At 55.0% G+C, this 22,999-nt stretch overlaps 9 protein-coding genes across 9 annotated transcripts; 4 read left to right on the top strand and 5 right to left on the bottom strand.

Annotated features, from left to right (window-relative positions):
* Window positions 1–118: 118 nt before the first annotated feature.
* On the top strand, window positions 119–1,456 carry EV422DRAFT_324841 (uncharacterized protein). The gene is made up of 2 exons (XM_053066310.1): window positions 119–152; window positions 253–1,456. The coding sequence occupies exon 2, from the start codon at window positions 305–307 to the stop codon at window positions 1,214–1,216; it is 912 nt and encodes a 303-aa protein (XP_052928433.1). The 5' UTR covers window positions 119–152; window positions 253–304; the 3' UTR covers window positions 1,217–1,456.
* Window positions 1,457–2,168: 712 nt separating this feature from the next.
* Window positions 2,169–3,165, bottom strand: EV422DRAFT_324762 (toxin biosynthesis ketoreductase). The gene has a single exon (XM_053066309.1). The coding sequence runs from the start codon at window positions 3,064–3,066 to the stop codon at window positions 2,311–2,313; it is 756 nt and encodes a 251-aa protein (XP_052928432.1). The 5' UTR covers window positions 3,067–3,165; the 3' UTR covers window positions 2,169–2,310.
* A 1,992-nt stretch (window positions 3,166–5,157) lies between these two features.
* EV422DRAFT_565236 (uncharacterized protein) lies at window positions 5,158–5,916 on the top strand (the record flags this gene model as incomplete). Its single annotated transcript, XM_053072287.1, has 2 exons — window positions 5,158–5,432; window positions 5,520–5,916. 2 exons carry the CDS (start codon window positions 5,158–5,160, stop codon window positions 5,914–5,916), a joined length of 672 nt encoding a protein of 223 aa, XP_052928431.1.
* Window positions 5,917–6,789: 873 nt separating this feature from the next.
* EV422DRAFT_324601 (uncharacterized protein) lies at window positions 6,790–9,340 on the bottom strand. Its single transcript, XM_053066307.1, has 4 exons — window positions 8,305–9,340; window positions 7,753–8,215; window positions 7,218–7,653; window positions 6,790–7,137 (listed from the first exon to the last, which is right to left on the bottom strand). Exons 1-4 carry the CDS (start codon window positions 9,160–9,162, stop codon window positions 7,005–7,007), a joined length of 1,890 nt encoding a protein of 629 aa, XP_052928430.1. The 5' UTR covers window positions 9,163–9,340; the 3' UTR covers window positions 6,790–7,004.
* Window position 9,341: 1 nt separating this feature from the next.
* On the top strand, window positions 9,342–10,553 carry EV422DRAFT_324608 (uncharacterized protein). The gene is made up of 2 exons (XM_053066308.1): window positions 9,342–10,218; window positions 10,289–10,553. The coding sequence occupies exon 1, from the start codon at window positions 9,461–9,463 to the stop codon at window positions 10,184–10,186; it is 726 nt and encodes a 241-aa protein (XP_052928429.1). The 5' UTR covers window positions 9,342–9,460; the 3' UTR covers window positions 10,187–10,218; window positions 10,289–10,553.
* A 2,856-nt stretch (window positions 10,554–13,409) lies between these two features.
* EV422DRAFT_493059 (uncharacterized protein) lies at window positions 13,410–14,092 on the bottom strand (the record flags this gene model as incomplete). Its single annotated transcript, XM_053067645.1, has 2 exons — window positions 13,410–13,492; window positions 13,588–14,092. Coding segments are annotated over 2 exons (588 nt in total), but the record flags the coding sequence as incomplete, so codon positions are not given.
* A 2,236-nt stretch (window positions 14,093–16,328) lies between these two features.
* EV422DRAFT_324528 (transcriptional repressor TCF25-domain-containing protein) lies at window positions 16,329–18,703 on the top strand. The gene is made up of 3 exons (XM_053066306.1): window positions 16,329–16,647; window positions 16,720–17,051; window positions 17,143–18,703. The coding sequence occupies exons 1-3, from the start codon at window positions 16,474–16,476 to the stop codon at window positions 18,407–18,409; spliced, it is 1,773 nt and encodes a 590-aa protein (XP_052928427.1). The 5' UTR covers window positions 16,329–16,473; the 3' UTR covers window positions 18,410–18,703.
* A 140-nt stretch (window positions 18,704–18,843) lies between these two features.
* On the bottom strand, window positions 18,844–20,038 carry EV422DRAFT_324514 (acyl-CoA N-acyltransferase). Its single transcript, XM_053066305.1, has 2 exons — window positions 19,312–20,038; window positions 18,844–19,224 (listed from the first exon to the last, which is right to left on the bottom strand). The coding sequence occupies exons 1-2, from the start codon at window positions 19,898–19,900 to the stop codon at window positions 19,181–19,183; spliced, it is 633 nt and encodes a 210-aa protein (XP_052928426.1). The 5' UTR covers window positions 19,901–20,038; the 3' UTR covers window positions 18,844–19,180.
* Window positions 20,039–21,909: 1,871 nt separating this feature from the next.
* Window positions 21,910–22,991, bottom strand: EV422DRAFT_324459 (putative lectin family integral membrane protein). Its single transcript, XM_053066303.1, has 2 exons — window positions 22,759–22,991; window positions 21,910–22,683 (listed from the first exon to the last, which is right to left on the bottom strand). Exons 1-2 carry the CDS (start codon window positions 22,895–22,897, stop codon window positions 21,917–21,919), a joined length of 906 nt encoding a protein of 301 aa, XP_052928425.1. The 5' UTR covers window positions 22,898–22,991; the 3' UTR covers window positions 21,910–21,916.
* Between the last annotated feature and the right edge of the window lie 8 nt (window positions 22,992–22,999).

Raw genomic sequence — 22,999 nt, 5'->3', positions numbered from 1 at the left:
GGACACTAACTTGACGCCTTTATCTCAGTAATGTCCCTCGTGCAGTACTTCGGGGGGTTGGATTCAAGTTCGACAATTTGGCAACGGCCGCGGGACCGGTACAGGCTGTGCTCGACGCCTCGAAGTGTTGTGTTTTTCCGTTTGCCTTAAAGGTGTGATCTGATTTTGTCGTTCTGAACCTTTGCCATGTCCCGTCAGTTGGAAGAACATTGTGCTTACGTCTGCGGTCTGCCGCACCGCGCATGTACACAGGAACATCTGCCACCCATAGTCGCACGGAAGCTCGAGCCTCTCATGTCCTTCGATGAGGAGGGGGAAGACCTCACGCATAGCTCTATGTACGCTTTCGCCACCGCCGTCTCCACGGGGCTGGATGTCACCGACGGCCCGAATTTTTGTCGCGGAGAGCTCGCTTTTGAGCGACGAGTGTCCATGTCTCTCGTCCGATTTTTTCCTCTGGGAGAGAAGGGCTTTACAGACTTCTCGTGCGTATACAGCGTTTCGCGTTTCTCCATTCAACAGCTCCCGTGTCACGAATCTAATTCTCTCTGTGGTGCTCTTTGTGTACAGCAACGTCAATCTGCCGCTCCCAAGAACAGTCGCCATTGAATCGACGCTGCCCAAACCGGATTTTATTGCTGCTGTTGAAGGATCAGCTTTTCCAGGCGCAACCATCCAGACGTCGCTCTTCGCGGTTCCGGTGTTTCTCCTGGAATGCAAAGACCTGGGTGCTGGCGACGCGGTACCTCAGCTGGCCTGTGTTGCAAAGCCAACCCTGGATCTCTATCGGATAATGGGCGTGCCAGACAATCAACTGTATATCTTCGCAGCCTCGATCGTAGGAGACGTTGTGGAGCTTCACGTTTTTGACATGGTTCGCCCTGATGCGACTGCGGACGTTGTCTACCGACACCGTCGTCTCATGCAATCCAACACACAACTGCTCGAGGATCGGTTGGCCCTCGCCAACGCAATGGTCGCGATTGCGGCGGACGCTGTCATCAAGCGGCAGGAGCTGATCAAGCAACAGATACCCGCCATTCTTACCGCGGCCGCAGAGAACGAATCCCGCTTCGAGGAGGAACGGGAGGACGACGACGATGACGAGGATGTGTATGCCGGCGAGGTCAACGAGCTGAAGGCCCCTCGCGCCCGCCATGAAAGCCCGCAAACTCTCGTTGATACCCTCGAAACTCGATATGGGTCCACTTTCTGAGATCTGACAGGAAACAGGAGATGAGGTACCTTCGAACGGCCCGGACTCTTGCACATCGATCCGGGACGGCGACACATCGGAAGAACGTCGGTTGGGGGCGTTGGGGGAGAGCTTGTGAATCAGGGGTGGATAGAAATCGCTCTTTCGTTCTTGTCGCTCTTCCTATGATTGAATCACGTATTTTGAATCCCATATGTTCTCATGCAAGGAGTTTGCTGCTCTATCCTTGCGATCAAGGGGACGGCTACATAGAAAATGTCCAAACAGCGTGACCTAATCGAATGCAACCTATACATTCGATTAGGTAACGCTGTTTGGACATTTTCTATCACTACTATATATGAGATTACGTCGTACCATGGCATAGCGCTCCCAGGAAGGGACAAGAGTGATTAAATGACTCGCAGCGGATGTCTCTGTCACCGTGCGGTGGAATGAAGCCGCATTGATTCCGCTTTTCGCAATGTCGACTTTCTCGACCGGATTTCGCCAACCCTGGATGCAACGGTATAGTATATATACGCCGGCAACTATCCGTTCCCTCTATGACAGCATAGACGGGTTCACTGCTATGTCCAAGGGTACGACGAGAGCTTCAACCTTGCCGAACTTTGTTCCCGGCAGGATTTACAACTGGCCCGACGTCGAAGATGAGACCGAAACGGAGACGGATCAGGAGAAGGGGCTAGACTGGAGCCTCTTGGCCGGCACTTACTGTTCAAAAGGCCGGACGGTCAGCACATCGGTCGGTGATCGTGCCATTTCGTGGCGTGCCGTTTCCAAACCGTGCCCTTGCGCTAGGACTTCGTCAGCTTTGCATGCAGGCATAGAAGAGCCTAAGACGGTGCGGATCCATGCCCACGGTTAGGAACCCGCAACTCTTAGCGTTGGTACCGTCATGCTGAAGCAGATGCCAGCACTGGCCTCCAAATCCAGTTGAAACGCCCGATCTGGAGGTTAGGATTTCCCTAGTGAACCAATAACACCTCAAATTCTGCTTCTCATGAGTTCACTTGTCGGAATTATAGGTTTAAAAACAGGGTTTCGGGGGCGACAAGGGTATAAGTACAGAGGGCTAGGCCGTAGCAATTCTATCAAAGCGGCACCTCCTCCCCTTTCCAGTTCAGAAATCTACCACTATCCTGCGTGGTCGCCGCCTCAATCGTCTTGATGATACCACCGGCGCTCTCCAGGATAGAGACGGGTGCTTGTTCAAGATCGAAAAGCTTTGCCCCTTTGTTGCCCATTTCAGTCGCGACCCAGCCTGGATGGATGGGGATGACGGTGAACTCTTCCCCTTTGAGATCTCGAGCAATCTCCATCGCCGTGTACCGCGCTGCGAGCTTGGAGAGGTTGTACGCGAACGTAGGGAACATGGCCATCGGAAGCTTATCGAACGTCCCCATCTCAGATGATGTGAAGAAAACTTTGCGGGTGGTCTTCATCTTGAGCAGCGGGTAGAGTGTGTGAAAGGCCCGAAGGGGACCTAATGTATTGACGTCGAATGCGGCCTGCACTTGGCTCAAGGGCACGTCAAGCGCCAGGGCAGGGGGCATGGGGTTCACTCCGGCATTGGCGAGCAGCACATCCACACCGGTTGGGGCGATCCGAGCGATATCCTCAAGTGCCTTGATATGATCGGCGTCGGAGGTGACTTCGAGTTTGACAATGTGAACGTTGGTGTGGGTTTGGGCAAGCTCGGCGAGCTCCAGCGCTTCTGCAGGATTACGAGTCGTAGCTATCACGATAGTGTCGGGCCGCTGGGCGAGCAGTTGAACAATGCCGAGCCCGATGCCCCGGTTGGCGCCGGTGATGAACCATACAGTAGGACTTGCGTTTGAAACGGTCATTTGAGATATTAGACGATGGGGTCGGAATTGGGATAACCAGGGAGAGCGATGACTTTGTGATGTGGGCTGTCTATTCTTGCGATTCTGTTTTATAGAACATCGCCAAACAAGGCATCTTACTGTATGTGCGAAATCACAGTGGGCTGCGGACTGGCTCAATCCACAGTTGGCTTTCCTGAACGTTTTCCGACGCCCGATGCTAATGCCCGACGCCCGATCCGACGCCCGATCCGTACACGAATGAGTTGCACCCGCTGCCGCTGCCGGTTGTGTCTGTGAAAGATGACACCAAGACAATTACCGCCGCTTTCAATTGGCCCGTCGACCTGCCAGGCGTGGGGTGTCGTCCAGAAACCAGGTTATGGCGACATGCCATACTGCCTCGGCCGTTGCTGAGAATCTTTGACGCCGTACTACTTTTTAGTGGAACCTCGATGAGACATCGATTGGGATTGACATAGTAGATTCGACGAGCGACTCGGAGCGAGGGCGCCGTACTACTTTTTAATGAATTACGGGCGCCTACAGGCTATACAATGGAACATCGATGACACATCGATTGTGATCGACATAATAGATTCGACGATCATATGAGAGAACATACAGTACGATTCATGGAATGTCGGCGACTCGGCGGAGTTGCAGAAGCGTTGTGATACATGAAATACTGTAATACGAATGCCCACGCCCGCCGCCTCCGATCCTCCGAGCGGCCCGCGCGAACAGAAGCTAACGCGGCGGCGCCCGACCCGCTTCGTCTTGCGCTTCCGCCTTTCCAAACAGCCCAAACAGCGGGTCTCAGAAGCTTTGTCCCATCCCATCCCGGTGAGAGCCCATGGGACGCCCGGGCCTGTACCCGGGCCGCGGCAAACCCGGCCCATCCCATGGTTGGTTCCGAAGTTACGCCTACCAGTTTTTGAGCGAGGCGGATCTTTACTTCGGACGGGACGGAGCCCTAATGCTAACGCCCGACGCCCGATCGGACGCCCGATCCGTACACGTGAGAATGATATTTTTGACTAAAGAACAAAAGCGTACTACAGTAACAACGACGAGCCGAAGCTCAAATAGGGGAAGAAAAGAGATAAACTGTCTGCAAGTCACATGTTCTAAGCCACAGATCACATGAGGATCCTTGACAGGAACACATATCGGGGCCCTTTTTGGAACCTGTTCCACCCTGACAAGTCTCGCCGACACACACACACACCGAGACATGGCCGAACCCCGAACTCGTACCAAGACTTTGTGGACACCCTAAGTCCAAACTGGTGAGCGACACTGGCAGAACAACAACGATACAAAGAACTTCAGCTAACTTCCCTTTGCGATTGCAATTCCCAGGTCAAAACTGCCGACATTGCCGACATTGCCGAGGCTGCCAAGAGAAGGGGAGGAGGGGACAGCAGTGCAGCCACAGAGTGGGGAGCTGGGGTTGGAGCTCGAAGCAGGTGGCTGGCTTCAGTGTGCACAAAAGAAAGGAACTTGCCAGAGGGGAGGCTGGTTCCACCGACGATACTGCATGCGTTTTCAAGACGAATGAATACCCATACACCACATGCGCGTGATGTTGACATGGGCGAAAAGGCGCCCCCTGAAACCATACTGTCTCGTTGGATCAACCCATCGATCAAAAAAAAGTAGCAAGAGCATTACGCCGGCTCCTCGGCATGGGGAAGGTCTCCGCAGCACAATAAGTGAGCGACCTGTGGCGACGGCGGGACATGGGTTGCACCTGGTGATGTCCTGCAGCCACCTCTGGGCCTGTCATTCAATATTTCCGGGAAATTCCCCACCCCCCCCCCCCTCCTCACCTTATCGCCCCAACGGAGGGAGGTAGCACAAGAAAAAGGGTGCAATCTTTCTTCATCAAACACATGATCACAGCCAGAAAATGAGGCTCACACAACCGTCAGGTTTCGACGGCGACTTGAACAGCTCGGCGTCCATGAAGCGGCAGCCGCCAGTCGTCTTATAAGAAGCCCGTCAAGCCCGGATGTCGGCATTGCTTCGTTCAAAGCTCCTTCTCGTCAACATTCACTAGGCCACCCTATATCCCAGCTCCCACTTCCTCCTCGGCGTCCAGACGAGATGGTTCCTACCAACCCCAAGATTCGAGCATGGCATCAATCGTATAACGAGAGGCAAGACCGGCTCGAAGCTTTGATAGCGGAAGACAAGAAGGGAATCACGGCAAACAAGAGAGCAATTACGGTAAACAGGAAGCGAATCACCGCAAACAAAAATCAAATAGCGGCTCACACGGAGCGCATAGTTAACCTGCAACAAGGGCAGGTGGAGTTGGCTGCCTGCGTGGAGGCCCTCGAACGACGTGGACCTTCTGAAGCGGCGGTCAGCAACCCTGTGTAAGTTGCGGAAACCAATATCGAGCCAAATAGCCTCGCATACCCGTTCTAAATTCTTTTCGAACATTCGTTTCATTCCCGAATCAGGCCGACTCGTCCAACCGTAGCCATGCGGCCTGCGGAACTGGTCAACCACTTCTGCCATGCGGAAGATCACTTTCGGAATGCAATTCGAGACTACTGGGACATGAAGATTCGGAACAACAAGTACAGAAGCTTTACGGGCCGCTTCGAGACCGATATCCTACCAAGGTTGGCCTTCCAGCGCCAGAACGACGTAATGCGCATCATCTTGGCGGAGTTTCTCCATTCTCCCGTTGAGAATGGAATCGTACCCCCCGAGAACTATAACGCATACTTCAATTACCTTACCCGCAACCTGAGAGTGAAGAGAGTCGCCTCCCGTAAAGGTTCAGGTCGCAACAGCCACCTCTACTTTTACAGGCCGGTGTTTGAGGAGATGGAAGAGGGACAAGTTTTCTAGAGAGAGCAAAACCTCCGGATACCTACCGCCTTCCTGTAAACCTCCATGTAGCTTTAATTGAGATAGTGGTTCCGTAGCTTGCCCGTCGTCATTCGTAGCATTTTTAGTTTGCCCATATTCCTTTCTGTAAATAGTTGGAATCCACGTTTTTAAAGTGTTACATTCGCTCTATGTTTATGATGTGTGGCGAGGTTGGGGTTGGCGGTGTGAGAACATTTCAGTTGGCCGCAATCGACGGCCTCGGTATTAGGGCCTCAAAGCTAATTTCGCGAAACACGTTAAAGAGGGTTGCGTCGGCTTTGATCGCGCGACCTTGTGCTTCTCTCGTTGCTTTTCGACTCTTGCGGGGGTTGATCAAACTCCGTGTTCCACATCCTTCGGTCCCACGGTTTGCAGGTCAAAATTCCGAAAAAACAGACCTTCCCCACCCTGCCACCATCCTTCATCAAAGAACGTCAATGTATTCAGAAGTGGCCGCGAGGTGATTTGTCGGGCTTTTGAGGTTTCGTGAAGGGATGCCATGATCCCGGGGATTTGGTAACCACTTAACCACGTCGTTTTCGTCAACACCTTATGTCCATGAAGGCAAGAACAGGATTTTCTAGACGACATATGAGACAAAATCTCCTGGATCCAGACCCGTCTCTACGATACCGGTCAAGGTCAAGGTGATCGTCCATTTCCGCTGCGAGTAGCGCTGAACAAGATTACAGACAACGGTGGTCACACTCCCAACTACCCTTTTCACATTTCGCTCGTTCATGTGTTAGATCTTCCTGTTCAAGGGACTTCCATGTCAAGGTGGACACGAGGGCAAGAAGGTTTGTTCGCGTTTCCGCCTGTCTGCAAACCCCAACCACGAAGGAACCCCGGAATGAGACATGGAATTGTGCATGATAAAGTCGCAGAAGATATGACAATGCAATGAAATTTCGAATCAAGAAACAGCCTTCGTGTGCATCCTACGTAAACCCGTCATACACGATATCTACAGTACGCCAAATCAAGAAGAAGTTGTCGAACAGAGGAAAGCTAACGTCCGCCGACGCCGCTTCAATTCCATCAGAAATGGGATCACTGGACACGTTTCAGAACTCGACTTCCTGAAAGTTACGCACAATCTCATGGAAAAACGCAACGCTCTCGATGAAAGACGAAAGCGCGATGCGTTCATTGACAGTGTGGATGCCAAAGATCTTGTCGGCGCGGATCGGGTCGTATCTGTGTGCATATGAACGATGTTTTGATCCAATCATCAGGAAAAAGGCCACATTCATCAGAAAAGGACTGTCCGAACGAACCTGAAGATGTTCTTCGTCAGATCCCAATAATGCCTCGTATCCGTATTGGCAGGCATCAACTCCGGGCGTACAATAATCCCCTCCTCCTCCTCCTCCTTCTCCTCTTTCCCCTCCTTCACCTCCCAGTTCCTCGCACTGACCCTCCTCACAGTTCCCGCAATCAAGTCCCACGCCGGCGTATCCACCGGACTCACGGGCGCGGGCTGCAACGCCGGGATGAAAGTCTCATAATGTAATGCGCCAACAGCGTCAGGTGTTTCAAAGTGGGTTTTTGTGACGTTGAGGTGGTTGGTGGATGTGAAGTTGAGGGCTAGTCGGGAGGGGTCGGAGAGGTGTGTGAGGAGCCCGATGAGGTGGTGTTCGACGGTTTCGACGGAGGAGTGCATGGCGATGCGTTGGTTGATTGAGGCGATTGTTTGTTCGGGGAGGGCGTTGACTGGGGTTGGAAGAAACGCAAGACCTGAGTTCGAATCTGAACGCGTAGAGAACGTGTGCGTCGCATCCACTTGATACGCGTCGCGAGTCGGACACTTACGTTTGACACCCCCATTGATCATCGTCACAGCCTGCGACGTCTGCATCATATACCTCGTCTGCACATCCCTCGCCAAATACTTAACCAGAGCCGGGCGGACCTTATCCACATTCCTAATCGCCTTCTTCAACCACGGGTTCATCTCCGGGCCATACTTGGCGGTACACTGCAAGTTGAGCAGGAAAGGGTTGTCGTCGGACAGTTCGGGGGTGTACACGTTCTCTTCGATGTTCGCAATGATGCGCGCCATCAGGCCGATGTTGGTGTGTTTGGGCGGGATGGAGGAGTGCCCGCCGGCGGTGGAGAGGGTGAGGGTTGAGTCGGTGTAGCCCTTTTCGGAGATGCCGATGGAGGCGAAGGTGGCGCCGTATTCGGTGCCGATGCCCGGACCTTCGTCGATGAGGAGTTCTACGCCGCCGGGGCCAAGACGGTCGAGAAGCTTCTTGGAGAGGAACCGGGCGCCCTGCAACATGGAGAAAACATCGGTCAGCCCATCTGAAAAAGCTCATCCCCTGAAATGCGCTGCCGAATCTGGAAGATCGATATAACCACCTGGTATCCGCTAATCTCCTCATCAAATCCAAAGGCCAAGATAACAGTACGCTTGGGCTTGAACCCAGCCGCCAACAAGTTTTCAACGGCCTCCACAATCGCAACAAGGGTGTTCTTGGTGTCCACGCTCCCACGACCCCAGATATACTCCCCATCGAAATGACCGGAGAACGGGGGATGCACCCACTGATCAAGCGACGAAGCGGGCACAGGCACAGTATCGATGTGCGAGCATAGCACGAGCGGTTTGGCCGTCTTGACATCCTCCTTGCCCTCCCACGTGTACAATAACGCGTATCTGTTGACCAACTCCCTCTTCAAATGCTTGTGCGTCAGGGGGTAAGCTTTGGCGATCCACTCCTTGAACTTGTCGAATCCGGCCCGTTCGGGGATGTCTGGCGTGCCCTCTGGGGTCGGCATGATATCGCGGAGGTGGTCAAAGGTCTGGGTGTCGATACGCACGCTTTGCGCCAGACGTTCACCGGCCTCCTTGCGCCATTCGGGGTCGCGGAAGAGGCCATCGTAGTTGCGTTCCGTGATGTTTTGGTTCTGCTGGGGAACCCGGGGGGCGGGCTGCCTACAGATGGCATCGTCGTCATTGCCAAAGTCGTCGAAAGCATCCAGGTCGAGGGGAAGCTCGCTGAACGGGTCCGTGAAGGGTCTTGGGGTAATGTTGTCGAAGAAATAACAGGCCAGCAAGAGTAAGATGGCGAGGCCGAAACATATGGCCTTTCTGTGCTCTTTGGTCTCCTTGGCGCGGATTATAGCTCGAGCCTGCTCAAGATCTGAGTGTGACGTCGGCAATTCTGGATGGACTGGCGACCCCTTTTCAGTCGCGATGGTAGCGATCGGAAGCATCTTGGAGACCGCGGCAGGAAGCTACTTTATCTATACTAGGCGAAGGGAAGTTCCTCAGGTGACTGCTCTTATTCGCTCTCCGCTGAGGTTGGAGAGGTGGGTGGGAGACGGCTGGGGGTTGCGTTGAGTCTGCGAAGATGGAAGTGTGAAGTGCGAAGTGTGACGGAATGCGAGGTGTGCGGTGACTCACGGTGACTCACGCGCAAAGTCACTCGGCGCTCTTCCCGCTTTTCCCCTCCTTCCTTTTTTCCTGTTTTGGCACACATATTCACTCATACAGCGCTTTCCTCCTCAGACAATGGCGGGACCACCTCAACTCCCACTCCTCTCAGCCCTCGCATCCTGTTCCTGGCCGTCCACTCCCGATGAGCTCGCAAGCCTCCAATCCAACATCCACATCCACCTGGCCACCCTTCTCACCCCAACCAACCCACCTGTCTCCCCACACTATCTTCAAACCTCACCTTCCACGCTTTTCAGATCACCCCCTGAAGCATCACCGTCCCCACCCACCCTCCACCTCTCCTTCCACCCACCGAATATCACGACGTCAACAACATGGACGCGGCTGCGCATCGTGTCCACTGCAAAGAATACGGAGGTGTATCACGCTGACGAATATTGTGGGACGGCGGAGGTCGTTGACGCGGTGGATGTAAACGTGGGTGGGGAGGAGTGGATGGCGTATATTCATGAATTGATAGTGGATGGGTCGAGGGGGTGTGTGGAGGGGTGTGATATAAAGGTAGTATTGTGCAGGGTGTCTGGCCGCGAGCGAAGTGAGCGATTGTGTTGTACTGCCGTGAGCGAAGCGAGGGCGAGCGGAGCGAGCCACATTGCGCCAAAGGGGCAATACTCCCCTCACCAGACATTTCTGAGGGATCGTGGCAAAAGCGGATCTCTGATCATCGTAATGTTTGGTTCTAGTTCTTACTCCCAAAAGAGCAGAAGACGTGGTTACGACTATGGAGCATCGACATGGCCTGTGAGCACGATCCCGGATTGCATGAACCGTCATCCATGACCGCAATGGCGGGTTTACTCGATGCTGGAATGGTATGTGTGCACCACCCCTCTATCCACTCTCCTCATCCATCTCTTACTCCATCTCATTCATCCACCACAGCAGAACACCTCCCTAAACCTCCCCCGCGTCCGCACCCTCCTCCACTCCCTTGACGTCCCCATATCCCCATCCGCCATGCATCTTCTAACCCAAGTCGAACAACAACAACAACAACAACAACAACAGTCGAGTATACTCCCCGGATTGATGAACTTGAATCTCACACCGCAGATACTGGGGAATATGATGCAGGACCGACGGGAGAATGCGGGGGTGTGGGGGTTGATGGCACAGTTGGGTGGGATGAGGGTTGGTGGTGCTACACCGGCATTACCAACCGAACCGGGCGAAGAGGTGGAAAGCGCGGATCTTCCCATGGTTCCGGTCACATCCACACTCTCGCCCTCTGAGGGCGATGCTGCGTCCGCTCCAACATCAAATAACCAGCAACAGCAGCATAGCGAAAGAACCCGCCCCCCGGACTCGAAAGGAGAACCAGAATTAGACAAACTTACAATAGCTCTGAAAGACCACATCGACGCCCAGATCGCCGACCTCCGCGCCCATGTCGATGCCCGGTTCGATCGGCTGGAGGCCCATCTTGCTACGCTTGTCGAGATACTCACGTAAACTCGAGAGGGGAGCTGGGGTTGTCCGTGCGAGGGTGGTAGTGGAGACTCCGAACTAGGCAGGCGATGCGGCGATGCAAAGTTTGGGAGACTACGCACAGGTGTGGATTGCGCGCATAGCAATGGAGAATTCTAGACACGGGCTGACGTAACCGCGGGGACACCCTTCCCTTCGTGGAATCCGCACGTTGAGAAAACCGTCGCATTGAAGGGCGCACCGCCGACATCCACGGCAGGTTCAGCCGGAAAACGGTGGGGTGGCGGCAATCTCGAGACCCCACACCCAGGGCAACTCGGGCCCACCGGGATCTCGTCAGCAGCACATGGGAATGCACGCCGATAGAGCGAGGCGATACCCATCCACAGGAATCACGAACAGCTCTGAAGCGAGGAAAGCCGGTGGGAAGCGAGAATCTGGTCAATGTGTGCACCGGTAGCCACGCGTGGCCGCACCTCTCGCATTCCGGTCGCCGGTAGGCAGACAGAAGGCCCCACACCTCCTCGAGTCGCCCGTAGATATTAGACATAGATATGGATTGTGTTCACCCCTCACTACCCGCGCATGACGCATGAGAACGACACAGACTGAGCAACAAGAGCGTACCCCGACCCCTTTCATATACCCTATGTCCCCGCTACTCCAGAGCATAGGCAGCCACTGGGATAGGCAAAAGCGAATCTCTATTCCGTTACCATTAGACAGGCTCGTCAAGTCATATACACCGATCTCTAGATTCGATTTCTTCGCAACACAAACAAGTATATACAGAACCCAACCCCAAACAACCACAAACGGCCCCATCGTTCTCTAAAAGAAAGGAGCCAGAAGAAAACATCTCAACACACAATCGGAACCATATTTACATCCCCAATCCAATCTCGACACCCGGTTTCGCAACAGAGTGAGGCGAGAGCAAATCTCCTCACTCCCCTCCGCTATTCAAACCACCCCACCCACCCCCATAGTTCCCACAGTTTCATCGCGGAACAACAACACCCTTATCCTCACCCCTCTTCCCGACAGCTTTCCCAATCCCGACCGCTTTCGCCGCGTTCACGTTCGTATTGTTCGTGAGTTTAGCTTTGCCTACGCCGGGTGTCCCAAGCGCAGATGTATGCTTCATCGGTTTTCGGGGGAATGTCGGTTTAGGTGCCGTCGCTGACGTTGACGGTGTCGGTTTTGTTGTTGAGGTGGTAGCGGTGGGGATGTTGGACTGCGAAGCAGCGCGTGAGGGTATATTGTTTTTCGGTTGTTGTTGTTGGGCCTTCCCAGTCGGTTGCGCGACTGAGGCCGGTCCCGGACGGGTGGTGTGTTGTTGAGTGTGCGGTTGGGTATGTGTCGCTCCGCTTCGTCCGCCGCCTCTTCCACCGGCGCTGTGATACCCTCTGCCACCACTTCCAGTGTTCCTCCCCCGCCCGGTATCCATCCTCGCACTCGCATTCCCAGTCCCAGGCGCACGTTTCACATCCGGTAACGGCGGGAACGCATTCGCCATCGGCGGCGATTGCTGTTGTCGCGCATTCCCATTCCCATAACCGCCAGACGGCGGTCCATGCGCCAACCCACCGCCTCGCCCCCCAAACCCTCCCCGGCCCCGATAGCCGCCCCGTCCGCCTCTAAGGCCACCCCCATCCGCACCACCATCGGCAATAACAGGGCGGAATACGGTATTCCGACTCGCCCGATGCGCGTACTCCAACCCCGCGGCCGCCGCATCCTCCTTCTTCTGCAGCACGTACGCGGTCTCTTCCATCAGGGTGCGGACGGCGGTCGCGACGCCGAGGGGTTGCATGTTCAGGAGGCGGGGGTGGGATTCCATTAGCTCGGTGGGTGTCATCGGTGTAGACTTGACAACAGCGGGGGTTTTGATGATAGGTTCTTCCGCGGCGCCAGCAGCAACCCGCCCCATAATCATCAACGCCCTCCTCATCTCCCTCACCAGCACCCCGGGATGTTTCAAGCTCCCCGTACAATTCCGATCCAACTGAAACGGGTCCTCAACCACCAGCGCCATGCCCATACTCTTCCGACACGTCCCCATCAATTCCGGTGTGAGTTCCCTCATAACGCGGGCGGTGCGCACTGAGACGACCTGGTCGTGGCGGAAGCGGTAGTCCCAGGCGTAGTAGGTCATGAAGGCGTGGAACAGGGCGGCGATTCCGGAGGGGCCGCACCAGATGTCGTGCGGGGTGAGGGTTTTGGAGTGCGCATGGTAGGGGGCAAGGGAGGGGTGCGTGGGGGTGGAGATGAAGGAGACGTCGACGGTGAAGCGGCGTTTGGGGGGCAGGGTGGTGGTGTCTCCGGTTTCGGGTTCCGATGCGTCGTCGTCACTGGCCTCTTCTTCGTCGTCGGATTCGTTTTCTTTGTCATCACCAGCCTTCTTCCCATCATCCACCGGCTTCGCTCCTTTGTGCTTTTCCTTTTCTTCCGCCGCGGCAAGTCCATTGCCCTGCTGTTTCTTCTTCTGGTCGTTCCCACCCCTTCTGCGGCGCATGCGTGGGACCGGGATGGGTAGAAGAACTTCGAGAGTCTGGCGGACAGGATCCTCGTAAAGCTCTTGCAACGACGGGATGATGCCGCGGATTTGAAGAAAGTTGAGGACCATCAGCGAGTAGGCGTAGGAGGTGATCGTTCCTGTGAAATGCGTGAAATGGTGGTGTTACTTTTGAGTGAGCCCAAGGAAAGTGAGATGACAACAGCCACAAGAAGATGGGAATTCCGATCCATACCTCCATCAGCAGCATCATTAAGATCCCTATTCTTCGCCCAATTCTTCACCAACATAACCAAAGGCCTAACCCTCGGATCAATCAACGTATACGTCCTCAAAAGCAATGAATTCTTAACCCCCAACTCATTCCCAAAATTCGCATCACACTGCAACCCCGTCTCCGGATGCACAAACTTGCAGATCGGCACCCTAGCCGACGCGACCGGCCGCACATCTTGCATCCCAAACCTCCTCAGGATATTCGCAAGACGGAACATGTTGGTGAGTCGCGCAAACTCGTCCTCATCCAACCCGTGGGACTGCGGGATGCGGAGACAGATATCGACGTCGGAGGTTGAGAAGCCGAGATTGTTGATTGAGGAGCCGAAGAGCTCCACGTGTATCTTGACGTGGCCGCGGTAGGCTCTGTCGACGATGAACTGCATATTTTCTTGGACTCTTTTGCGGTCTTGTTGGACGCGTTGGGAGGGTTCGAAGGTTTGGTAGAGTTTGCGGAACTCCATGCCAAGGATGGTGCAGGTCATTGTGGAGAGTTCGTCGGGGCGTTCGACGCCTAGCAGGGGTGATCCGACGAATTGACCTTCTTCGGTGTGTTTGGCGGCTTCGACCTGGATCTGTTGGACGCAGCGGGCAACTTTGCAGTAGTCTTCGGTGACGACGATGGCTTTTTGGAGGACGCGTTCGCTGAATTTAAGCATCCTTTTTCTGAGCTTTGCCATTTTCTTTTTCGATTTCTTGGGTTTCTTTTTCGGTTCTTCTTCAGCTGCTGCGGTGTCGGCGGCAGATTTCTCGACCATTTTCTCCTCACCACCCTGCTGAGTCTCGTCAAGCGTCACTTCCAACGTGATGTGCTCTTCCGTTACGACAACCTGCGCTTTCCCAGGCGTATCGAGGCACTCCGCGGGAATCCCCGGTTCCAACATCATCTCAGGGGGCTCCTTTGTCGACATCTCAAACCTCCACAGCTCCTTCTCATATTCAATGACGACCAACTCCCTAGACTTGAAAAACCGATGGATGTCCATGGACCGCATCTGTCGCTCAATCAGAGCGCTCACATCACGATGGACGAGCGCTTCCTGTTCCTGCAATCGCGTAGCCTCGTCCGACCAGGATAACTTGTCCAGGATAGCATTCTTGACGTAACTTCTCACGAACTCGACAGCCTGTGCAAGAAGATTGTCCTGCGTCTCTGCGAGATCGTTGGCGGTGTCGACGTGCTGCCAGAGTGTGTCAATGGCCATGGCATGGGTTGCGGAGACAAGGAGGGCGGCGCCGCATCGCCGGACGAGCTCGTCATTGACCAGATTCCGGACTCGCTTTTCCATGTGTTTGCTAGTCTCTTCTTCGACAAAGGCGAGGAAGCGCCCGCGTTGCTGGCGACGGACGGCTCGTTCGCCTTGGGCAGCTTCTGATACGCCTCTGCGGCTTGGAGGAGGAGCTTCTTTGCTGTGATCTTTGCTGTGCTGCTGCTGCTGGATGGCCGCAGCCGCCGCCGCTGTTGCTGAGCCTGGGGGCAGGACAGCCGGGTCCGCCAGCATTCTGGTGCGGTTCCTGGAAGAGCGTTGGGACTGCACTTTGCGACGAGGACTGCGTAGGAGTACTTCTTATCTATACCCACGGGGGTGCAGGGTATCTGTCTGAGCTGAGGTTGTTCATCAGCTGAGCGCCAGTTGCTGGTGGCGTTAGATCTACCAACGTGGGAATGCCTTTCACAACACCAAAAAGGGACTTCGCATTCGCAAGGGGACGGAAGAGAAGCAGCAGCATCACGCGTCTCCCTCGCCAAAGCTCTCGGACACACTGTAATGTGCCTCGCATGCACACTATACACATATGGGAACGCTGCCTGGGATCGGGCTATGCCGCTCCTGCACCTATCCTGTACATGCACGCCGTCTCAGTACGTCACTTCTCCAGTTACCTCCCGGGATGTCGGAATGGGGCAAAGGACAGGGCATTTACAGGCATCACGCTCCAGCACTCAGCCCTGGCGAAGATGGGGAATACCACACGTGTCCAGCTATCCACCTACCTCACAAGCGAATGGAGCGCGAAATTGTCATTGTTAGAAGCTTAGGGCGCTACCTCCCAACCATGTCGTAATCGTCTTGCACAGATGCGACAGAGATATTTAGAGTCCAGATACGCTAAGGCGTTCTACTCTTTTCTCGATCAATTGTCCTGAGTCGCTTAGACGTGCCTGGTCTTGTCCGAAGTCCTACAATACCATGAATGGTAGTGTACCAGCGGACGTCCTACGAAGCGGAAGGGAAAAGAGAGGGGCACCTTCACGCGCTCATAAGCAAGGACCACCTGAAATCGACATCCACAGAAAGTCCCCCCGTCCCCGAGATGAGACAGGAGCCGTTGAGAGTGCGGACATTCTGTCAAGAAAGCGCTCAAGGAGAAAGGAAGGGGCTATCGCAGGATTACTAGGCGCTTATAGTCGAGATGCGGGAAGAAACAAGCGTAATCATTCGAATCGAGGTAGAAGGAAGCCCAGTTCAAGGAACAGTATGATGGGATAGATATAGAGACTTGAATCAGTTGACCTTCAAATCAAACTTTCGGTGAAGGACATTGACATTGAGCCAGTTCCCAGCTGCGTTGATGAACATCATAGTATCATAGTAGAGTATGGTTGCGGTTTGTTTGTTGGTTGGCTTGTTGGACAGCCACGGAAGAAGAAGAGGCGGCGGGCGCTGGTGGCCAAGTCCGACGTTGTTTTCGCAATTGCGACCCTCGCAACTCTCGCAAACAAACGCATTATTATCCACATATCCGGAACTCAACCCAGCCACAACAGCCACTTCCCCTCACAGTTTCATAAGCAGCGCACCCCTCCCAAGTCGCTCCCATTCCAAGAACCCGTCTCTTCAAGATGTCCCGAGCCTACCGCAAGCTCATGCGAGAACGCGACGGTCTCGTCCCGCTAGCCGTCCAACCGAAACAGAACACCAACAGCCTCAACCCCGACAACGAAGTCACCACCGACGAGGAGGGAGAGGGTGATAGTCAGCATCCGGCGGGTGGACAGCAGAGTTTGTTTGCTTTGGTGAGTTGAGGGGAGGATTCTCAGGAGTGATCTCTTATGTGTTGCTGACAACAGTCAACACTTCCATGGCAGTTGGGTGGCGATGACGTTGATAGCGATGAAAGCGACGAAGAGGGGGCAGACTCAGATACCGCAAAGGGACTCAAGGCCGCCACAACAACAGCAGCAGCCACCGTCAATGGGCAAGACAATGACGAAGACGACGCTGAGGATGACGAGGAGGAGGAGCGGATAGGCAAGCCAGCAGCAAAGAGGAAATCGAAGAAGAAAAAGAACAAGAAGAAGGGGAAGGGTGGAGGGAAGGAGGTCGTGGTGGAGAATGAAGGAAAGGGGAAGGGGAAGGGGAAGGCTGTTGAGGACGGGATGGATGAGATTGATCGGACGCTGAGGGAGTTGAATGAAAAGTGAGTTGCGTTGCGAACGGGAGAGGGCAATGCTGACTGGGAAGGCCGGTCGACGATGAGTACAAGACTGACGAATCCCGATTTCAACCAGGTTCGGCGACATCTTAACGCCAACATCCACAGAACCTACTAACCCCAACAACACCGACTCCGCCCGCCGCGACCTCCTATCCATCGACCCCCGCTGGCTCGACGCCGATGCCGAAATGCGTAAAATGTTCGGCTCCCGGGTCGTCAACGACGAAATCCGGCGCAAAAAGTACATCCGCAGCGCCAAACGCACCGCCCTAGCCGTCCCCCGCGAACACTGGCCCAAACCCGACAAACTCGGCCTGACCATGGAACTCGAATCCACCGCCGACGACGGCACCCTCTACTTCACCTTCGTCCATTCCCGCGCGTACCAGGAGATCCAGCACGTCTTCATCCAGTGCGTCAACACCCACGACCCAAACACCATTCAGAACCTGCTGCAGATGTACCCGTACCACATTGACACCCTCCTCCAGCTCAGCGAGATTGCAAAACACGGCGGGGATATCGCTATGGCCGCTGAACTCGTCGAACGCGCGCTGTATGCGTTTGAACGCGCGTTTCATTCCATGTTCAATGCCGCCACGGGCCTCGCGCGGCTGCCCTACCAGCGGTTTGAGAATAGAGCGTTCCATTTGGCCCTGTTTAGACATATCGGATACCTCGCGCGTCGCGGGTGCTGGCGGACCTCGTTCGAGTTTGCGAAGTTCCTCCTGGCGCTCGATATTGACGCCGACCCGCTTGGAACGCTGTACAGCATCGACGCGTATGCGCTGAACGCGAAGGAGGAGGAATGGTACCTCCGCTTCGTAGACGCTTATCAAGAGTCCCTGGGACTGCTCGACTATCCGAACCACGCGTACAGCCTCGCACTCGCCAAATGGGCCGTCGAGGCCAAAAACCACAAATCGTCTTCTTCATCATTACACGCAGAAAGCACAACCCTCCTCCACACAGCCATCCGCACCTTCCCAACCCTCATCCCCCTCCTCCTCGACAAATGCGGCTCCAGCGTCGCCGGCGTAACCCCCGACACGCCCTTCTTCGTCGACGAGACTGACTCCTTGGCGTTGCGGTTACAGGTGGAATTGTATGTCGAGCGCGCGCATTCGATGTGGAAGGTCCCTGAGGTGTTGGCGTGGTTGAGGGAGGGTGTGAAATCTGTGCTGGCGGAAGGCGGGGAGCGGGGGAGCGGGGTTGGGGAAGGGGAGGTGCCGAGGAATTTGTCGAGGCATATTTTCATTTCGGGTATGTCATGCTTCCACCAACCCGTATCTTCATCTCCCACCGCCATCCCACTCACACAATACTCACCCCCGGTGTGACTTTCGCAGACTTCCCAAACATAACCTCCGCCCTCCCCCGCACGCTCGCCTCAACCGACCTCCAATCCCACGACCCGCTTCCTCCACCAAGCACCACCTCCCGCGCACCCACGGGCCTCTCCCTCGACTTCACCAACCCCGTGACCGCAGCCGGCGGCGGTCTCAGGACAGCGCTCGCGGCCCTCGCGGATCAGATAAGACGACTGCGACGGGGGGATGGGGATGGGGATGGGGATGATCTCGGGGATCTAGATCCGGGCAACGGGTTGGAGGAGGAGGAGAATGAGGAGGGGGATTGGGAGGACGAGTGGTATTATGAGGAAAGAGATGGGCGGCTGACGGCGGGCAGGGGACGGGGGCAGTTTCAGTTGGGCAACGGACCGGGGCAGGTGCCGGAAGCGGATTGGATGGCGGGGTTTAGGTGAGAAATATTTGTTGTTCGTTTGTGTGTGTGGTATTGCTGGGTATCGGAGCTCACCGCATCTACTATTCTCTTGATACGAAACAACAGAGCGGCGGTTGGACGACTAAGGCCGTTTGCTGGGTGGGACCTTGACGGTGGCGGTCCCAACGGCGGTGACGGTGACGGGGAGATTGAGAGCCATGACGGTGAAAGTGACGAGGATCAGGCTGAGGACGACGATGACATAGCAGGCTTCGCATGATACCTGGCCCCGCATGATGCTTGGAGGAATTCGCCATCGGAATGAATGGAAGCACGCCCAGCCCCTCGCCTCTCCATCGGCACGGCATGTACATAGTTCCCACCCCTCAGTCCGGCGAACTCGTTATGGTTATCTTATTCGTGACATACGCTATGTATTTACCGCACATTACACATCCCCCCTAAAGTCATCATTTGGAATGTAAAATATGCATGTCCCAGAATCACACCCACGTACCATAAACACTCACATCCCACTCCTCCGCACCCTCCCTTTCTCTGAAAATCCCCCACAACGTCCATCCTGCCCGCTCGTAGAACGCACGGAGGGACGCGTTGCCTGCCCAGCAGTCCAGGAAAAGTCTTGTTCGTGGTCGTGCGGATACATCATCATCACTTTTTACCCGTTCCAAAACACTCCCCAGAAACCAACCCCCAATACCCCGACCCCCACCCTGCAATTCCGGTTGGATCATGAGCGAATGGAGCATCCACGCCTCCTCCGTTTTGGGGACGCCCCATGTCGAGCGGAGGGAGGGGGCGAGGGGGTCGATGCAGACCATGCCTGCCACTTGCCCATCACCGTCATCACCCTCGTGGCTCCCACTACTGTCAAGCAAAACCCACACCCTCCGTCCGTGCGGCGCATTGGCCTCCGTAAAGTCGCCACGAAGGAATTCGGCACGGAGGTGTTGGAGGGAGTGGCGGGTGTGGGTTAGGTGGTGCTGGACTGTGTGCGCGAGGAGGGGGATTTGGGGGTGGTGCTGGCGGGTGAGGGGGTGGATTTGGAGGTTCGCGTGGGTCGGCGACATTGGGATGGTTGGCATTTGGTGGTGAATGCGATTACCCAGTGCGACGGAGGATGTTTGACGAAGTGGTGGGAAGTCTAGACGTGGGAGACGATGGTTGGGGCGATAGGGGGCGAGATTGCCAATCTCCTCCAAGGTCTACTCATGCACTTGGACGAATCGTGCCGACCATTGCCCCGCACCGCACGCGACCCTCTTCACGAGTGAACGCGTGATGAGCAGGGCCCCGTAGCCCGCGCCGACATATCGCCGATGCTGCAGGGGGCGGGGCATATGGGCTCCCCGTCTCCCTCCCTCAACTGCCTCCGGACCCAAGCGGTCGGATTCCCACGCGTTTTACGTGGGCGACGATACCCAAGTGATGTCGAAGATAACATCGCAAAACCGGAGAACGAGAGCATGAAAAGACGAGGGAGCTGAGATTGGCGGAGAGTGGGTTATGATAGTTACCTTGGGCTGGTGAAGTTAGAAAGGCTCTGGGATGATGGTGTATAGTTCCTGTCTGCCCTTCACGCGTGAACCATCGGCGAGAATCTCGCGCGGCTATCTTCCAAGCCAAGCGAGAGGGGAAGATGAAGAGAGAGGTTACGGATGGGTTACTGGTTTGTGCGTCCAACTTCGGAGCCTTAGAGGGAGCGGGAACAGACATCCTGGAGAAGAAATTGACAAATTGACAGGGCAGATGAGAGAAGGTGGGTCTTGTTATACTTGTCGAGAAGCAATGAGACGGAAGGCGACTCGAGGGAAAACATGCAGAGCCGGATGTCGCCTCCGTTCGAGTTCAGGCCCCAATAATAACGGTTCGCTTCTTGCGACGTGTTGCTTATGCACGCGTTCCTTGCCACAACGCGTAAGCGCAACGTGTTGAGAGAGCGTGGCGTAGACTTGCTGCCCCTGGGTTTTCAGGTCATCGGGTGTTGAAAATCCGCGATTGCCCCTGGGTTGTAAGATCACGCACTTTTCAAAAGCAAGGGACATCGTCGAAAATATCAGCTGAGATTTCTCCTTTAAAATGGAAGGAGAAGGCGAGGCTCGACGCTTTGTCTAGGTACACCCAGAGAGCCCCTACGCCCAGAGAAACATTCATCCCTCCGTGCGAAAGCAAAACAAAGGAATCCGGGATCAGAACACTATTTATCTCATGGAGCGGATTGTTAAACCGCCCGAACTCGAGGTGAGCTGAGTGATACGAAGTTCATCATTTTTGGATTGCAGTCGCGAAAGACAAAATAAATTTCATCTTACGCATCTGGGGTTCGATCTCCCAACGTCCGCGCCTGCACTGAGTGCGTTGGCCGGGATGGACGCGGGGCAATCGTTCAGATAAAGGTTTGTCTGCACTATATGACTAAGCTGCTCTGCAGGTTTCCCGATGACGAGAAATGCTGGGGTTGGGCTCTGTACAGCAGAAGTAGGGTGGCTCAGAGATTCAGAGGTAAAGGGTTCATCAAAAAGATATGGCTCTGGAGGCTACGCCAAAAACCACCAACGAAAACGGGGACGCGAATTCAAATGATGTACAATGATGGGAATTCGGGTTGAATGAAATATGATGGGAAATAATCTAACCTATGAGTGATTTTCGATAGCCCATATTCCCTCTTCCCTCGGAGGGAACAGCTTCTAGACGAATCAGCCGCTATTCACAGATCTCGTTCTACCGTTTCAAGATGGACCCGTGCCACCTTGCTCCTACGCCTCATTCGACTACCACTAATCCCCATCTCCTTGGTTTCCCCGTCCACGACACGAAGGTCTCGTGTTTCACCTCAGAACCGCTTGAAAGACCGCTCCTGCTGCCGTTGCGCATACATCCACGCGCCGGTACACACCGCGCCCAGCGCAGCGAGCCCAAAGAGGACTTTGAGGAACTCGACGAACCCGCTGCTGCTCTTACTCGTTGCTTTCGTGGAGTCCATTTTGCTGTCGGCGTAGTAGGTGGGGACTTTTTCGGCGGAGGGGCCTTTGGCAGTGTCTTGATTGGAGGAGGCGGAGTTGGGTTTGGTGCGCTGAGTAATTAGGAGGGGGGTTAGTTTATGGTAATTGTAGGATGGGATGATAGAGGGAACATCTTGCAACGGCGGTGATTTCCGCAAGCTGAAGACTCCCCCTTCTTCCCTCGCAAACGCAAGGCATACACGAACGGATACTTACGACAGTGATAGCCTGCGTCTTCACACTGATAATATCATGATTATCGCTCACCCCTCCCGTATGCGCCGAGAACCCAATATACCCCGACGGCGGCAACACCACGTTATCCGCCTGAAAGCACAGCTTGAAATCCTCATCCCTCCTCCCCGCATTCCCCGCATTCGACCACACCTGCAGCCGCTTCGTCTCTTGCACATACTTGACCCTCGCCCACGTCGGATCCTCCTTGTTCCTAAAATCCAGCTCGCAGCTGCCCACCTGGCCCGTCACACCGTCCTTGTAGTCGTACGCTGTCTTGCCGTCGCCGACCATGGCGTTCACCCGTGGGAAGGGTAGCGCGTGCCGGCCGTTGTTGAAGGTGTCGAAGAACACGCCGAGCCCGGAGAACTTGTCCTTGGACCCAAACACGGGGCCGCGAGTGTTTTTTTCGGACGTGTACCAGAAAGCGAATCCGTCCCCGTGCAGCCCGGATGTGGTACTGTGGACTTTGAACTCGAACTCGGTCATCCAGGATTTGGTTGTGAAGGGATGCTTGGCCCAAAGGTAGCCAGCTTTGGAGCCGCGGTCGGGGGTTAGGCGGATGTAGTTGTTGACTTCCATGATGGTGTCGCCGCCAAAATCCCACCACCGGTTTTGCAATTGCTCCTCTGCCGAAACGAAAGTATCCTATCAGCATTCCGCCTTGCCTCTCCTGGCTCTGCAAGTACTGATGATTTGCATACCTATATATGGCGCAGATAACGAGTACGCAAACAATGTGAACGGCGGCTCTTCCTCCACTTCTTCAGCAGACACAAGCAGGGCTGCTGTAGCCAAGATGGCCAGATAGAGCGGTATCCGCCGCAGGAGTCGTACTGCCATGGCTATGTTACTTCGTAGTTTCGGGGTGGTGATGATTGCTGATCTCAAGAACTCAAATGTGAGGTGAAGGTGAGTCGGACGTTCTTCGCAAACGGAGACGTC

This window comes from Fimicolochytrium jonesii (genome assembly GCF_025526975.1).
Source record: "Fimicolochytrium jonesii strain JEL569 chromosome Unknown EV422scaffold_4, whole genome shotgun sequence".
In the NCBI taxonomy this organism is placed as follows: Eukaryota; Fungi; Chytridiomycota; class Chytridiomycetes; order Spizellomycetales; family Powellomycetaceae; genus Fimicolochytrium; species Fimicolochytrium jonesii.
This window is presented reverse-complemented; position numbering and strand designations above follow the sequence as displayed.

Excerpts from the sequence above, each read along its gene's own strand:
- EV422DRAFT_324841 (XM_053066310.1), top strand. The coding sequence starts at position 305 with ATGAGGAGGGGGAAGACCTCACGCATAGCTCTATGTACGCTTTCGCCA.
- EV422DRAFT_324762 (XM_053066309.1), bottom strand. The coding sequence starts at position 3,066 with ATGACCGTTTCAAACGCAAGTCCTACTGTATGGTTCATCACCGGCGCC.
- EV422DRAFT_324601 (XM_053066307.1), bottom strand. The coding sequence starts at position 9,162 with ATGCTTCCGATCGCTACCATCGCGACTGAAAAGGGGTCGCCAGTCCAT. Across the intron at positions 8,216-8,304 it reads AGGAGATTAGCGGATACCAG|GGCGCCCGGTTCCTCTCCAA; the intron begins GTGGTTATATCG and ends TCCATGTTGCAG. Across the intron at positions 7,138-7,217 it reads CTGACGAAGAACATCTTCAG|ATACGACCCGATCCGCGCCG; the intron begins GTTCGTTCGGAC and ends ATATGCACACAG.
- EV422DRAFT_324608 (XM_053066308.1), top strand. The coding sequence starts at position 9,461 with ATGGCGGGACCACCTCAACTCCCACTCCTCTCAGCCCTCGCATCCTGT.
- EV422DRAFT_324528 (XM_053066306.1), top strand. The coding sequence starts at position 16,474 with ATGTCCCGAGCCTACCGCAAGCTCATGCGAGAACGCGACGGTCTCGTC. Across the intron at positions 16,648-16,719 it reads AGCAGAGTTTGTTTGCTTTG|TTGGGTGGCGATGACGTTGA; the intron begins GTGAGTTGAGGG and ends CTTCCATGGCAG. Across the intron at positions 17,052-17,142 it reads CTGAGGGAGTTGAATGAAAA|GTTCGGCGACATCTTAACGC; the intron begins GTGAGTTGCGTT and ends GATTTCAACCAG.
- EV422DRAFT_324514 (XM_053066305.1), bottom strand. The coding sequence starts at position 19,900 with ATGCCAACCATCCCAATGTCGCCGACCCACGCGAACCTCCAAATCCAC. Across the intron at positions 19,225-19,311 it reads GTGGGATGTGAGTGTTTATG|CGTATGTCACGAATAAGATA; the intron begins GTACGTGGGTGT and ends GTAAATACATAG.
- EV422DRAFT_324459 (XM_053066303.1), bottom strand. The coding sequence starts at position 22,897 with ATGGCAGTACGACTCCTGCGGCGGATACCGCTCTATCTGGCCATCTTG. Across the intron at positions 22,684-22,758 it reads GTTATCTGCGCCATATATAG|AGGAGCAATTGCAAAACCGG; the intron begins GTATGCAAATCA and ends TCGTTTCGGCAG.